General features: G+C 39.7%; 1 protein-coding gene across 2 annotated transcripts in view; it reads right to left on the bottom strand.

The window, feature by feature from the left end:
• The window catches only part of otofa (otoferlin a), a 104,344-nt gene extending 92,478 nt beyond the window's left edge, over window positions 1-11,866 (bottom strand). For both annotated transcript variants that reach the window (XM_063001398.1, XM_063001397.1), the window contains exons 1-2: window positions 11,788-11,866; window positions 2,930-2,988 (exon numbers count right to left, since the gene is read on the bottom strand). In XM_063001398.1, the coding sequence (XP_062857468.1) occupies window positions 2,930-2,988; window positions 11,788-11,866 (138 nt within the window). The remainder of the gene's footprint in view (window positions 1-2,929; window positions 2,989-11,787) is intronic.
• Between the last annotated feature and the right edge of the window lie 4,564 nt (window positions 11,867-16,430).

Here is a 16,430-nt window from a genome sequence, read left to right on the forward strand (position 1 = left end):
TCACTCCTGACCGAAAAGAGCCATGACTAACAGATGCCCAACCATTTCTTTTTCACCTGCATGAGGCTGTTTATATAGAAATCCATAATGCACACAAAGAGTCCCACACGATTCCCATTATCACGTCTTTGTGCAGGCGCTATCGATCAGCCAGCAGAGGCCGTAATTGCAGCAGTTATGAAGAATCCGGTATTCCTACACTTGGACGAGCCAATCATTGTCTGTACATGTGCCTGGCAATTCAAACTCGCAAGTTTGAGATGTCAGCACTGGTGTGATAAAGTGTTTTATCATTGTGCCACCCGAGTCCCCCATTAACAAAGATAATATTAGAATTCTGAGACACTCTAATGCTTAGTATGTTATTTAGAACAGTCAAATTTAGGGGGTCATATGTATGTATGAAGATACGATGCAAATTCTGCAGAACAGAAGGTTTCATCCTTAAAGTTGTGGGTAAGTGCTTCTGCTAGGCAATACATTTTGTTTTGCAAATTATAAAATGTACAGTGACACCTAGAGTAAGATTAAAGGCACAATTATTATTGTTCTGAATAACAGTGGTAGCACAGCAGTTAAGTAATCAGAAGGTTGCTGGTTCAAGCCCTGCATCAGCCAGCTTGCCACTGTTGGGCCCTTGAGCAAGGCCCTTAACCCTCAACTGCTTGCGATGTATACTGTCTCAATTGTAAATCGCTTTGGATAAAGGCGTCTGCTAAATGCTGAAAATGTAAATGTAAATGTAAATGAATAATGCTATATATTTTTATTTACTCATTAGAAAGTGCAAAATACTTGACAACTTTATATGATACTGATAAATGTGTTACAATATTTACAACTGTAATATTTTTCTAAATGATCTTTGGGAAAGGTAATGTAACACACATGCTTATGGCCATACTTTTCGGAAGTGTGGCAGCCAAATTACAAATTACAACTGGGCTGGTCAGTAAAAACAAAGTTTCAATAATTAAAGTTTCAAAAGAATAAACAAATGACAGATTCTTCTTTTTATTGCAGTTTTTTCTAAAAATGTGAAAATGAGGTTGCTTTAGTGATTTCTTTAATAGTAATAGTAATAACAATAACTACAATTTCAGTTGAACAGCAGCACATAACCTGTTTTCTTTTAAATATTGGCAAACTGCCGCTCAGGTGGCACAGCTGTAAAATACGCTAGCGCACCAGAGCTGGGTTTTCGAATACAACGTATCGAATCTCAACTCCGCCATCCGGCTGGGCTGGGCGGCTGAATAACTATTAACTGTTGTTCACAGGGTTAGGGGCAAGTCGGATCATGGGTCCTCATAACTGGTGAAATTACAACCCCTGCTGGCTGATTGATGGTGCCTGCACAGGGCTGGGGAATAATGCTGATCGGGGTGTGGCTCTCCGTGCACAGTGCTGACCGGGGTATATGAACTCAACTCCTGCAGGTAAAAAATGCGGTTTGTACTGAAGAGGCGTGTTCAGGGTTGGACACGAATAGATTAGGGGAGAAAATTGGGGGAAAAAGGTTGGGGAAAAATAGAAAATTTAAATATATACACTGATCAGCCATAACATTAAAACCACCTCCTGGTTTCTACACTCACTGTCCATTTTATCAGCTCCACTTACCATATAGAAGCACTTTGTAGTTCTACAACTACTAACTGTAGTCCATCTGTTTCTCCACATACCTTTTAACCCTGTTCTTCAATGGTCAGGACCACCACAGAGCAGGTATTATTTAGATGGTGGATCATTCTCAGCACTGCAGTGACAATGACATGGTGGTGGTGTGTTAGTGTGTGTTGTGCAGGTATGAGTCGATCAGACACAGCAGCGCTGCAGGAGTTTTTTAATACCGTGTCCACTCACTGTCCACTCTATTAGACACTCCTACCTAGTTGGTTCACCTTGTAGATGTAAAGTCGGAGACGATCGCTCATCTATTGCTGCTGTTTGAGTTGGTCATCTTCTAGACCTTCATCAGTGGTCACAGGACGCTGCCTACGGGGCGCTGTTGGCTGGATATTTTTGGTTGGTGTTTAAAAACTCTGCTGTGTCTTATCCACTCATACCAGCACACCACCACCTTGTCAGTGTTACTGCAGTGCTGAGAATGATCCACCACCCAAATAATACCTGCTCTGTGGTGGTCCTGACCATTGAAGAACAGCATGAAAGGGGGCTAACAAAGCATGTAGAGAAATAGATGGACTAGTCAGTAATTGTAGAACTACAAAGTGCTTCTATATGGTAAGTGGAGCTGATAAAACAGACAGTGAGTGTAGAAACAAGGAGGTGGTTTTAATGTTATGGCTGATCTGTGTATATATACAGTATATGGGCAAACTGACTGCTTAAATAAATGTTCTGCTGCTAAAAAATAAATAAATTAAAGTATCTTGCATTGTGTATAATTATATAACACTATAAAAAATGATATTGCCTGTAAGCTGGTAATCAATAAATAATGTTTACTTTATGTAAGCTAAAATGTCATACTTGGCAAATATGTTTTTTAAACCATCATATATAACCAAAATGAACAAATACAATCATTTCATGTTGATCATTTCATTTGTGTTTTAAAGTTCAAGGTTACCTAAGTGGTGCAGGCAATGAACTAATTAACTGTTGTTCTTTTAATGTAGTAGTGTGAGATGATTATTTATCTCACACTACTAAGTTCTGTATATTGCTAGAAAACAGCACAGTAAATGTGATGTGCTAGGACATGGCTGAGTGGTTTTATTAATTCCCCACTGTCTCTACTACAGGCTTCCCTAAACCAAACATTCCGTGAATAGGTTTTACTTCTACTGCCTGTGGATGTACAAGCTTAAGTGTTCATCTCATACTCCAGTGGTCAAATGAGTCAGAGCATAAGAGATAGTAAAAACACAGTAAAACTGAGATAGAGAGTTAATGCAGTTACCTCCTCAAACTTGGCTTCATTCTCACAGTTCTCCAGCACACGGGAGTAGAAGGACACACCTAAAGAGAAAAGAAACTGTCATCTTATAATAATGTCATTGAAATGGGAAGATAGATGTGGCACATATCAAACTGGTAAAGAATTTCACCAGAAAAAACAATGCATTATGTTAACCTAACTTTATTCATTTCCATAATACAACAGTGATTTAATTTTAGTACAACAATCTGAAGGATGCTGATATTCCAAGCAGAACATGCTGAGATTGTCTTAATCTGCATACACTGATCAGCCATAACATTAAAACCACCTCCTTGTTTCTGCACTCACTGTCCATTTTATCAGCTCCACTTCCCATATAGAAGCACTTTGTAGTTCTACAATTACTGACTGTAGTCCATCTATTTCTCTACATGCTTTTTTAGCCTGCTTTCACCCTGTTCTTCAATGGTCAGGACCCCCACAGAGCAGGAATTATTTGGGTGGTGGATCATTCTCAGCACTGCAGTGACAATGACATGGTGGTGGTGTGTTAGTGTATGTTGTGCTGGTATGAGTGGGTCAGACACAGCAGCGCTGCTGGAGTTTTTTTAATACCGTGTCCACTCACTGTCCACTCTATTAGACACTCCTACCTAGTTGGTCCACCTTGTAGATGTAAAGTCAGAGACGATCGCTCATCTATTGCTGCTGTTTGAGTTGGTCATCTTCTAGACCTTCATCAGTGGTCACAGGACGCTGCCCACATGCGCTGTTGGCTGGATATTTTTGGTTGGTGGACTATTCTCAGTCCAGCAGTGACAGGTGTGTCTTATCCACTCAAACCAGCACAACACACACTAACACACCACCACCATGTCAGTGTCACTGCAGTGCTGAGAATGATCCACCACCCAAATAGTACCTACTCTGTAGTGGTCCTGGGAGAGTCCTGACCATTGAAGAACAGCATGAAAGGGGGCTAACAAAGTTAGAAAATATTAACAGTAAGTGTAGAAACATGGAGGTGGTTTTAATGTTAGCTGATCAGTGTATTAAAAAATAATAGATCATTTATTTATATGATAATAATCTGCACTTTTTTGTAACAGTATCTGAAGGAAGGTGTCTAAAACTAATCCAAATCTAAAATCTAAAACAAAACAAATCCAAAAAAATATATACTGTATTTTGAAGTGTCTTTTTCAGGTGCCAAATCAACCACTGACAATATTTTATATGTATTATGCTCTGTAAAATTAATATGGCTATAAAACTGTTATAATTTAAGCATTACCATGTTTGTTAACACAAGAGAGTCATTAAAAATGTTTCAGTTTCAGTCATGAAAACAAGGAGATGGCAGGTTATCACAACAGGCAGACTTGATGCTGTCACTGCAATACACCAAACAATGATATTTGAATAGATTGTAGATTAAGCTGTCGCCACTAATATGAGCAGTGTGTGTGTGTGTGTGTGTGCGTGTAATGATGATTACACATAAGACAGTATGAATCCAAACAACACAATTTGGACAAGCTTTTCCCTGCATTACAGATTATAAAGCTTATTAAGCTTAAACAGGTTCTTGGTGCAGGGCTGCAGTAAAAGCTAATAATGTGAGCTAAGTAAACATCAGTGTTAACACAAATGCATAAGTGTGGTCATCTACACACATCGGGGCTATATAATAATCACTGAAATCTAACGCTGTATAGCATTCATACACATATGAAATTAAACAGGATAGTTAACTGTTAAGTCAGAACTGCTGCTCATCTTACCGGATTACATCACTGTGCAAATAGAGCTTTTACACTGCGAGTGCCCAGTGCACACAGATTGTGGATCCACACTAGATTATAGAGCAGGTGTATTAACAACAGGACCAAATACACAAAACACAGATCTTATGTCTTTTTATGTTTTTTTTAATTACAGACAGGAGAAATATGATATAAACTTTAATTTATTCATTTATTTATAGGGGATTTATGTCAGGACAGGTAGTTACAGGTTACGCATGATTCGTTAATTCAAGTTCAGTATCAAACACCGTCACAGGCATTTTTGTATCTTCAATTAATCTAACTTACACGTGTTTGGACTGTGGAAGAAAACCGGAGGTCCTGAAGGAAACCCACACAGACACGGTGAGAACATGCAAATCCACACTGAAAGGGCCCAGACCTCTCCACCTGGGAATCAAAACCAGGACCTTCTCATTGTGAAGTGACAGTGCTACACAGTGCTACAGAGCCCCATTTAGTTTATTAAATTTATGGCATTTAGCAAATGCTTTTGTTTGTTTGTTTGGATTTTAACGTCATGTTTTACACTCTTTGGTTACATTCATGACAGGAACGGTAGTTACTCATTACACAAGACTCATCAGTTCACAAGGTTATATCAAACACAGTCATGGACAATTTAGTGTCTCCAATTTACCTCACTTGCATGTCTTTGGACTGTGGAAGGAAACCGGAGCTCCCGGAGTAACGCCACGCAGACATGGGAATAACATGCAAACTCCACACAGAATGGACCCGGACCGCCCCACCTGGGGATCGAACTCGGGACCTTCTTCCTGTGAGGCAACAGTGCTACCCACTTAGCCACCGTGCTGTCCTAGCAGATGCTTTTATTCACAGCGACTTACAGTTGTGAATGTATACCATGCAAGCAATTGAGGGTTGGGGCCTTGCTCAAGGGTCCATCGGTGGCAAGTTGGTGGTGGCGGGAACTGAAACGGCAACCTTTTGATTACGAGTCCAGTACCTTAACCACTGAGATTTTAATACTGTTGCTGGTAAAGTGCTGCACTGCGTATATTTATAATTCATACTATCGGTTAATGCAGTTTATATTGTGACTTGACAGTGCAAGCAACTGAGGGTTAAAAGCCTTGCTTAAGAACCCAACACTGGTAATTTGGCAGTGGTGGAGTTGGAACCAGTGACCCCCTGATCACCTTAACCACTAAGCCACCACTGCTCTATCTTAATTTTTGTCTATCGTTGTTCTTTGTGAATTAAAGGTTTACAGTAGTGTAATGTTTATTTATTTACAATACAAAAATGCAGCTCACTGTATTCTCTGGAGCTAAAAATAGCCGTTCTGGCTCCACTTTAGTTCCATTGATTTCATGTGATTAAAATGCCACTTACAGTTGCGTAATAAATACACTTTGTCTGAGCATGAAAGATACAGCAATTAACAGGTTGTGCCGGCTGGATTAGACACACACATTAATCTAATTTTACAAACAAAAGAGGCTTGATGATGAAAGAAGCCACAGTCATTCACTGTCTTTCCCAGACAGACACACTGAGCACAGAAGTGTTAACCACAAACATCAAAACGATTTTCCACCCTTGAAGGTGAAATAATGAAAGAAAAAACTGTAACTCTAACTGTAGTTCTTCTAGAAGATAAGTAGGAATGTGCTTCTGAATGGAACAATGGAATACTGTAAGTCAGGTTGACCAAGCTATGTGAGATTTTCTGTCTCCCTTATTAAGCAATGTGACCAATTATCAGAATGTTGCCGGTTCGATCCCTACTACCTAATTGCCACTATTGGGCCCTTAATCCGTAATTACTTGCATGCAACTGGAGCATAACTGTGATTTGTATTGGATCTGCTAAATGCCATAACTGTAAAATGTAAATGTTATGTTAAAGGGGACAGTCTGTTAGAGACTGGGAATTTGTAACTACTATAAGGGTGTACTACTAATTGCAGATAAAGCTAAAAAATAAATTAATTAATAAATAAGAATTTTTAAAAAATTTAATCCTAAAACCTCACTGCTTTACAAAAATCATGTGACTAATCACAACTAAATGCAGGGTTTGCTCCTGCTCTTACTTTGGATATAACACGACAGAAATATGACGTCTAAATGAGACCTTTTTTTGAGAACTCACTTTACTCTACTGTCTAAATTTTTGTCTTTTCTATCATTTCCAGTAACAGTAACTGTGCCAATGATACCGTTTTATTACTAATTTTAAATGTGTTGGAGAATGCAATTATAATGCAAGTACAAATTGACAAAACTGCACCTCTGCTCACTCTTAATGAGCAATATTTCTTTCAATGTATTGATGAGTAAAATGACTGACATAAATCAAAACATTGATTCTAGATACTGGGATAGATCTTGGCATTTAGCTATTTAGTCTCAAACACAGGTTAAGTTCAGCTTCCCACGTTGGGCTAACACATGCAACCATAATAAGTCTTAGTGGAGTACTTAGTAATAACTGTGTACTAGTACACACTATATGACCAAAACTATATGGACACCTGAAAGTTTTCCCATTGCTAACAGGTATAACTTTAATAAAAATAGATGAATAATTTTTTTTGTTCCCTTTTTCTCCCACTTCTCCCGCATCCAATTACTGCCCATCAATCATCCTCTCACTAATGCTGGTCCCTGCTTCTGATTGGGGAGAACGAGGCCGCCCACGCACCCTCCGACACGTGCACAGCAGTCGAACATCTTATCACCTACACTTGACAAGTGCAGTGCAGTACAGCACTGTGCACGGAGAGCCACACCCTCTACCGCACTCCTTTCCCATCTCCGTGCAGCTGCCACCAACCAGCCAGAAGAGGTCGTAGTCGCACTAGTCTAAGAGAGAGTCCCCATCCGGTTTAATCCCACCCCTATCTGAACAACAGGCCAATCGTTGTTCATGTAGCCGCTCAGCCTCAGCCGGCAGGCAGAGCTGAGATTCGATACGATGTATTCGAGATCTCAGCTCTGGTGTACAGCGTGTATTTTTACTGCTGCACCACCTGAGCGGCCAAGACTGATGAATAATTAATAAAAAACATTTTAGGGCAACTGTTTTAGGGAGACATTTTTTTTTTGTGCATCTGGGCACAAATCGAGATCTACGAAGACAGAATCTATGAAGACATAATTAAGTTTGGAATAAAGATACTTCTGCTGAAGCCCTGACTTTAACCCCACTGAACATTTTGAATGAATTTGCAACATTGACTACAATTCGAGCCTTCTCAACCAAGATCAGTGTTGGGGGAGGTCGGGGACATGGTTTTGGATTAGGTTATTCAGCAAGCACATTACATAGTGAGGTATCCCCATATCGTTAGTGTACATTTTCAAAATAGTTGCACATTAACAAGTAAAATATGTTCAGCAAGGTTTTGCACAGCATTTCTTTCATATTAGTTTGTTGCCAGTTCTGTGTTGTCCTTAGCTCTGCTAAGCTGGTGTTTCCTGACACACTTCCGCACCAGCCAGATTGTGGGTGTGACAAGCAGCAAAGACATGAAAGACATGAAATAAGACAATAAATGCAGAGTGACTTGAACTCAGATATACTGCAGGTCATTCTACATTTATAAGCAATACTCAGCATAATTATTGTATGTAACCATATAACCTTCTTCTATTAAAATAAAATAAAATAAAATCCAGTGCTGTTGTAAATGTCATACAAAACAATATCTTTTTTTTACATGCTCATTTGACTGGTAAAAAATCATCACTGGTAAACAAAATACAGTACAAAGCAGGTCTATTTTTAAACATTAATAAAACATAATGTATAATTTACAGGTGACAAGTTTTTACAATTTCTACCATTTTTGCACTGAAGCGTTGAAAGTCCTATACACTCAATTATGCTTCAACAATTTTTTTCTACCAACACGAGACAGCAGTAATGTTATAATATGTTATAATAAACACAACACATTTCCTGCCAAGGTCTTCAAACCTCTGAGCTATCCAAGGTGCTGATTTATGAAATACATAACATGAAATGCTTAAAAATATTGTTCCTCTAGATATCCTAAATCATACTAAGTGAAATATGACATTATTTTGCATTCTTTTATAGTCATCAACATGGGGTGGACAAAGTAAACAGCACAGAAAAAGAAGCTTGTCTGAATCCCAGTTACAAACAGCTGCACAGGAGAGTTTGAGACTTTGATTGGTAGATAATTATTAATAAACAGCATGTACTGGCTATAAAAGACTTCTGATTAAATTGGACTTAAAAAACTAACTGAGTCCTTTGAATGCTACGTACTGGGTGCCTAAACTGCAGGTCTGCCAGTCAATTCAATGTTTAAATGGTTTTATCTGCAAACAGCAAAAAGACTCAGGGGTAGCAAGTCAAAACTTACTTGGCAGCTTATGTCAGGTCTACCTGCTTTTGTATAACTGACCAGTGCATGTAGACATAACTTTAAGTAGGAAGAACACAATGTACTTAGGGATGCCCTGGTACTGTGATGGGCAGCTATGGTAATTATGGGGTGTGTTCAAAAACCTAGGGAGCTGCCTTGCTGTCTTACTGTCTACATAGGCAGCTGCCTCAGTAGAGAGGATTCTAATAAGTCATCGACTCATCAATAATAATTTATTTACATTTGAAAATAACTCGTTTCTCCGCACCGTCCGCCATGTTTTTTTTTATTTTTCTGTGAGAAAAGTTGTGCCACAATGAATGCTAGGATTGCCTTGGCCGGTAAGAATGCTTCAGATGCTCACTCGTTCTTGAGTCAAAATAACATTTTAAGATACCTTACTAGACAGCTTATTAAGGCATTTGGATTTCGAACAGCCTCCTTCTTGGGAGCGCGCACAGGATGACGTAAAATGCTGTCTATGTAGAGAGAGAGAGCTAGGTTTTCGAACACACCCATGGTGTACTATATAAAATTACTGTTTTTTATTATATGACATTTTTGCTTGAAAATTTAACTAAATTCATTTGTTTTTACAAGTGGTTACATTAATTTACCTGGTAGTTAGGAACATTATATCCTTCTTAAATCGATTGTGAATTTTCTTCAGAGTACTCCGGTTTTCTCCGACCTTCCAAACAACATATCAGTAGGTGGAATCGCTGCTCTAAATTATCTTTGGGGTGTGAGTAAGTAAATATATTTCTCTTAACAAGCACCTCTAATTTAAGTGCAAGCAAAAGCAAATTCCACACAGTAATACTGTAAATCCTTTTCATAACGTGCAAAATTATTGTTTATTTATAGCTGTTATTTAGCAGTTATTTTAAAAAAAGTCAGTTTATATGACTTATAAAAAAGAGCCGGATTACTCAAAGTGTGATATTAAATTCAGTGTGTTTGATATAACCTCAGTAAATTATCTCTAGGGTGTGAGTAAGTAAATATGTTTCAGCACTTCCAATGTGAGTGTAAGCAAAAGCAAATTCCACACAGTAATACTGTAAGTCCTATTCATAACAAGCAAAGTAATTGTTTATTTATAGCTTATATTTATTGTTTATATAGAGAATAGGGTCGCGGGGGGAGGGGGTGCTGGAGCCTATCCCAGCTTTTCAGTGGGCGCAAGGTACACAGTAACACCCTGGACAGGGCGCCAGTCCATCACAGGGCAGACACACATACACACACACACATACACACACCTATTCACCTATAGGGCAATTCCGTGTCTCCAATTAACCTGACTGCATGTTTTTGGGCTGTGGGAGGAAACCAGAGCTCCTGGAGGAAACCCACGCAGACACGGGGAGAACATGCAAACGCCACACAAAAGGACCCGGACCGAACCGATCAAACACAGGACCTTCTTGCTGCGAGTGCTATCCACCAAGCCACTGTGCCGCCCTTAAATTTTACAATGTACATTTTTTATGAGTGGTCACAGTTGGTAGTGTAGGTGAAACCCAGCAACACTGCTCCAGTCTCCTGCACTGTCTATAAGTAGTTAGTTAGAATTTTCTTTCAAGTACTCTGGTTTTCTCCAACAACATATTAGTAGGTGGAATAGCTGCTCTAAATTATCTCTAGGGTGTGAGTAAGTGAATATGTTTCTCTTGAGAAGCACCTCTAATTTTAGTGTAAGCAAAAGCAAAAATAATGTATAAATATCCACTTTGTAACAAGCAAAATTATGGTTTCTTTGTAGCTGAAGTGTTTGCAGTTATTTAGTCAGTTTATATAAAAAGAGCCAGATTACTCAAAGCGTGATTTTGAATTCAGTGTGCAGTTTGATATGAATTCAGTAAGTTATCTGTGTGTTTTTGGGATGAACGCACACACTGGAGTCGTGAGGCTTGGGCAGGTTCTGCTGAACTTGATTTATGTAGTTATTAGAATTTAACGTCATGTTTTACACACTTTGGTAACATTCATGACAGAAACGGTAGTTACTCAATACACAAGACTCATTAGTTCAAGATTTTAATGTCAAACAGTCATGGACAATTTAGTATCTCCAGTTCACCTCACTTGCATGTCTTTGGACTGTTGGAGGGAACCGGAGCGCCCGGAGGAAACCCATGCAGACACAGGGAGAGTGTGTGAGTAAGTAAATGTTTCTCTGCAATGGATTGGCTCCCTTTTCAGGGTGTATTCCTACGTGCAGGACCAACCATGACCCTGGGTCCTGGGTACGATCCCCAGGTGGGGTGGGCTGGGTCCATTCTGTGTGGAGTTTGCATGTTCTCCCTGTGTCTGCATGGGTTTCCTCCGGGCGCTCCGGTTCCCTCCAACAGTCCAAAGACATGCAAGTGAGGTGAACTGGAGATACTAAATTGTCCATGACTGTTTGACATTAAAATCTTGAACTAATGAGTCTTGTGTATTGAGTAACTACCGTTTCTGTCATGAATGTTACCAAAGTGTGTAAAACATGACGTTAAATTCTAATAACTACATAAATCAAGTTCAGCAGAACCTGCCCAAGCCTCACGACTCCAGTGTGTGCGTTCATCCCAAAAACACACAGACTCAAACACACACATTCATCTATTCATGAATTTTAAACACACAACGAGAGCAGCTGAACAATTACAATACTGAGCTAAAACATAAAGAGAAAGCAATGCAGCAGTACCTCGGAATGACACTTTGGCCAGTCTGTCCCCTTTGCCTGGAAGCTCCGACACTGATTTCAGATAAACCACCAGAGCCATGCCAATCCGAACCAAAGCCAAACTAATTCACAACTAAACTGTAAGCAAGTTAAATGAACGCGTCTTAAACTATGCAGACCTGCTCCTTAAACATGTATTTTCAATGTAACAAGGGAAACAAGTTCCATTTTCGGAAACATTTACAGTATTTTCTGACTTTAAATAGAGGCGTAAATAATTCAAATCCGTTCCTGAATCCCTCAGTTCAGTGTGAACGCGCAACCTGCCTTCTTCTGTCTAACCACCGCTGTGCGCTACTGATGCGAGAATCAACAATGAATCGGTTCTTTATAAACCAACTCTTTCAAATGAATCGATTCGCAAAGACTAGTGAATGGATTTATTATTTAGTTATTTATTAGAATTTAACGTCATGTTTTACACACTTTGGTTACATTCGTACTACGGAGCCCCTAAGGTGACATCCCCTAAACAAAAAATAATGCATGGCCACACCTTATTAACTCATTGGAACGAGATAATTAAGTCGTGGCCCCGACTTAGTAAGGAGTGGGAATGAGATTGTTGCCACGACTTAAAAAGGTTGAGACAGTTGAATATGGTGTGATCATGTACATGTACATGAATTCCCCTACAGCATATATCCGATTCTGTATGATTTGTGTAAGCTGTGAAAATAAAAGGATCCCGTTACCACACCTTACTAAGTGGTGGCCACGACTTAATTATCTCGTTCCCATGCCTTATTAAGTCATGGCCACCACTTAATTATCTCGTTTCCATGAGTTAATAAGGCGTGGCCACGCTTTTTTTTTTTTGGGGATGTCACCTTAGGGGCTCCGTACATTCATGACAGAAACGGTAGTTACTCAATACACAAGATTCATCAGTTCACAAGTTTAATGTCATGTACACAGTCATGGACAATTTTGTATCTCCAATTCACCTCACTTGCATGTCTTTGGAAGGAAACCGGAGCTCCCGGAGGAAACACACGCAGACACGAAGAGAACATGCAAACTCCACACAGAAAGGACCCGGACCACCTCTCATGGGGATCAAACCCAGGACCTTCTTATGAACCACCATGCTGCCCTCAAAGACTAGTGAATGAGATGTTAAGTCGATTTGAAAAGGATTTATTATTTATTTATTTTAATTTTAGAATTTAACATTATGTTTACACACTTTGGTTACATTCATGACAGAAACGGTAGTTACTCGTTACACAAAATTCATCAGTTCACAAGTTTAATGTCAAACAAAGCCATGGACAATTTTGTATCCAGTTCCAGTTCACCTCACTTGCATGTCCTCCGGAGCTCCCGGAGGAAATCCATGCAGACATGGGGAGAACATGCAAACTCAACACAGAAAGGACCCGGACCACCTCACATGGGGATCGTACCCAGGACCATCTTGCTGTGAGGCGATAGTGTTACCCACTTAGCCACCGTGCTGCCCTCAAAGACTAATGAATAAGTGTCTGCGGGTGCTCCGGTTTCCTCCCACAGTCCAACGACGTGCAAGTAAGGTGAATTGGAGATACAAAATTGTCCATGACTGTGTTCGATATAACCTTGTGTGAACTGATGGGCCTTGTGTGGTGAGTGACTACTGTTCCTGTCATGAATGTAACCAAAGTGTAAAACATGACATTAAAATCCTAATAAACAAACAAACAAACTTACATTTATAAATACAGTTTGAACAATTGAGGGTTAAGGGTCTTGCTCAGGGGCCCAACAATGGCTACTTAGCAGCAGTGGGGCTTAAACCAGCGACCTTTTGATTACTAGTCTGGTACCTTAACCACTGAGCTCTGACTGCCCTGTAGTAAACATGTAGTAAATATGTCAGGAATTGTATGTCAAAGCACAAAGCAGCTGCTGTTTAGGCCGGTTTTGTTCAGTGGTTCTCACACTGTGGTACTTTCGCTAGATTGAACACCAGATGACTTTTTTCATTATTTCATTGTGTGCTGTGAAATAAAATAAATGGAAAATGTATGCAGTCACTTTTAGACAGCATGAAAAAGGCTTTCATATTTTTACTATGTCTACTACTATGCTAGACCACCACCACTAAGATCCCTCACTGACATTATTAGTTCTGTTTGGAGGGGGAATGGATAAAATCTCATATGAATTAGTGCCCTTTCCAGAGTATTCCAGCCTACCGCCCAGTGTTTCCCACTAAAACTGGGACTGCCAAGACCCTGACTAGGATAAAGCATTTGATTAAAATGAAATAAACCCAAAAATGTGTGGGTTCATTTCATTCTGTTTTCATTAAACAGTTATTAAATATCACTGAAAAGAAATTGAATATATCATTAGGCACCATTTTATTAGTCAAAACTCAGCTTATACACATTTAATGCATACCTGTGTATATGAGCATACTGGAGATAGTAGGGGCCTTAAAGTAGTAATATTGCTAGTTGTGTCCGGCCCTTTAATCTGACCCTAGTAGTTACCAGGCAACTGCATTTTGTTTCAGGTGTGTGATGCTGAAACACTGAGTTTTAATCTGAAGTTTTTGAAGAACTGGTAAACAATAATGCCACCTACATACCATCACCTTTGACCTGGTTTTACCTGGTTTATTATTCAGGTCATTATATTGCAGTGCATGATACTGGGAAATTACACAATACGCTCAGCTAACACAATGTTCAGTTTTAACTGTAAAGACTGAGAGTAAATAAAGATTATAAAACACTAGTGCAAGGTATTCATTTACAATATTTACAATATGTACAATATGCTTGTTTGCAAGGAGTTCTCTGTTACCCTTATTATAATTTCTTCCAGTGGGTTTCTTAGAAAAGTAAGGATTAGGATTCTAATTTGTTAAGGTTACCTTGTCTTTGGGAAATCAATCGCTAAGACGAAGAACTGGTTCTGTGTTGAAGTGTTGTTGCAAGGAAGTGAAGGTAGGTCGATGCAGAGGTCCTTAATGGAGTGAGGTCAATTTCTAGATTATTTTCCTATAACAATTGGCAAAACCCAAGAACCTTGGAAGGCCCAAAACAGTCTCAGGTCAGGACCAATCCCGCATTACTTGTAAACCTTAAAGGGAACGGTTCTTATTCCGAAAAAAGAGACAGTGAATACATGACACTGGCACTTTTTTTAATGCATTTTCTTCCCATTTTCCTCCTGATTTAACACATAGAATTTTGTCTTCTGCTGCTGAGAGATACCAGATTGCATCCAAGGAGAGCACGTCGCTGTACACGCCTCTTCCGACATGTGTACAGCCCTCCTCTTCTAGTCTGTGCTTTCTGCACAGGCATCTCTTCCGCCAATCAGGGTCCTTACACAGCGTATGAAGACCCACCCACCCACAGTATCTGCTGCAGGCACTGCCAATTATGCCTACCAGATAGCGCCCAGCCGACCGGTGGCAACACTGAGTGTTGAACGGAGGAGTTCAGAAACTCGGTGCTGGTGTGCTAGCAGAATATCCAACTGCGCCACCTGGGTGCCTGACACTGGCATTTTATGCTTTGACATACAGCATTTGTTCCAATACTTACCTCACTCACATGACTGATGTGCTCCTCCAGGTCACAAGAAAATATTTGGATGTCATCTATATAAACTACAAAATACCAGAATACTTACAGACAGCTTCATAGATGAAGAACTAGAACATAACAGGGGCATTGGCCAGACCACAGGGCTGATCTGACTGATATTTGTATGGGCCGGTGGCTTTTAAGAAGGCAGTCTTTCCATTCATCTCCTTCCCAGATACATATAACGTTGTATGTAATCTTTAGGTCAAGTTTAGTGAAAACTCTGGCTTCACACAATTGTTCCAGTGTGTCTGGCAAGGGCAGAGGATACAGGAACTTCTTGGTGACTTGGTTAAGTCAACAGAAATGGATGATTTGGAGCGACAGATGAACCCCTGTCCAAGAGCCTCCTAATTGTGCTCCTCCTTAACAGCTGGTATCTCTTGGTAATCACTTGGTAAGAGGTTGATTGCGCAGTCCCAGAGTCTGTGTGGCAGATGTCTGGTGGCTCTATGCTTGCTGAATACTAAAGTTAAGTGGTGGTATGCTCTGGATATGTGACCATCACCTGAGATCTTTGGACTTTTGACAATAGTGAAGCTACAGTGGAACTGGAGACACTGGACCAAGCAGTTCTTTGACCAATTTTGCCACTATTTTGCGGTTAATGTTTCATGAGCCAGGGTAGTCCTTGAACAATAAGATATGTAGGTGACAACATTAAAAAATGAAATTTCTTCTAGTCACACTGTGAATGGGATTAGATGGGAGAACCCAGTGGTCTCCCATCTAATGCCTAAATCCTTAGTTGTGGTATACAGGGTTTTATTGGGATTTTGTGTTGGTGGACCAGGTGTATAGCAATGAAGCTGCTTCGGCTCCAGAGTCAATCTTGCCTGTAACAAGTATGTTATTCCAGCTTAAACTCATCCTTATGCTCAAAGAATATTCTAAAGATTGGAAAGAAATGTTAAATACCTAATTACTTTTTTCTTTTGGGGCATGTAGATGTTCCTGGAGTAGGGGACTGTATGGTGCTTTACATTCTCATAATAGGTTGTCTGATCTAAAAGGCAA

The sequence above is a fragment of the Trichomycterus rosablanca genome, chromosome 9 (genome assembly GCF_030014385.1).
Source record: "Trichomycterus rosablanca isolate fTriRos1 chromosome 9, fTriRos1.hap1, whole genome shotgun sequence".
NCBI classification, from domain to species: Eukaryota; Metazoa; Chordata; class Actinopteri; order Siluriformes; family Trichomycteridae; genus Trichomycterus; species Trichomycterus rosablanca.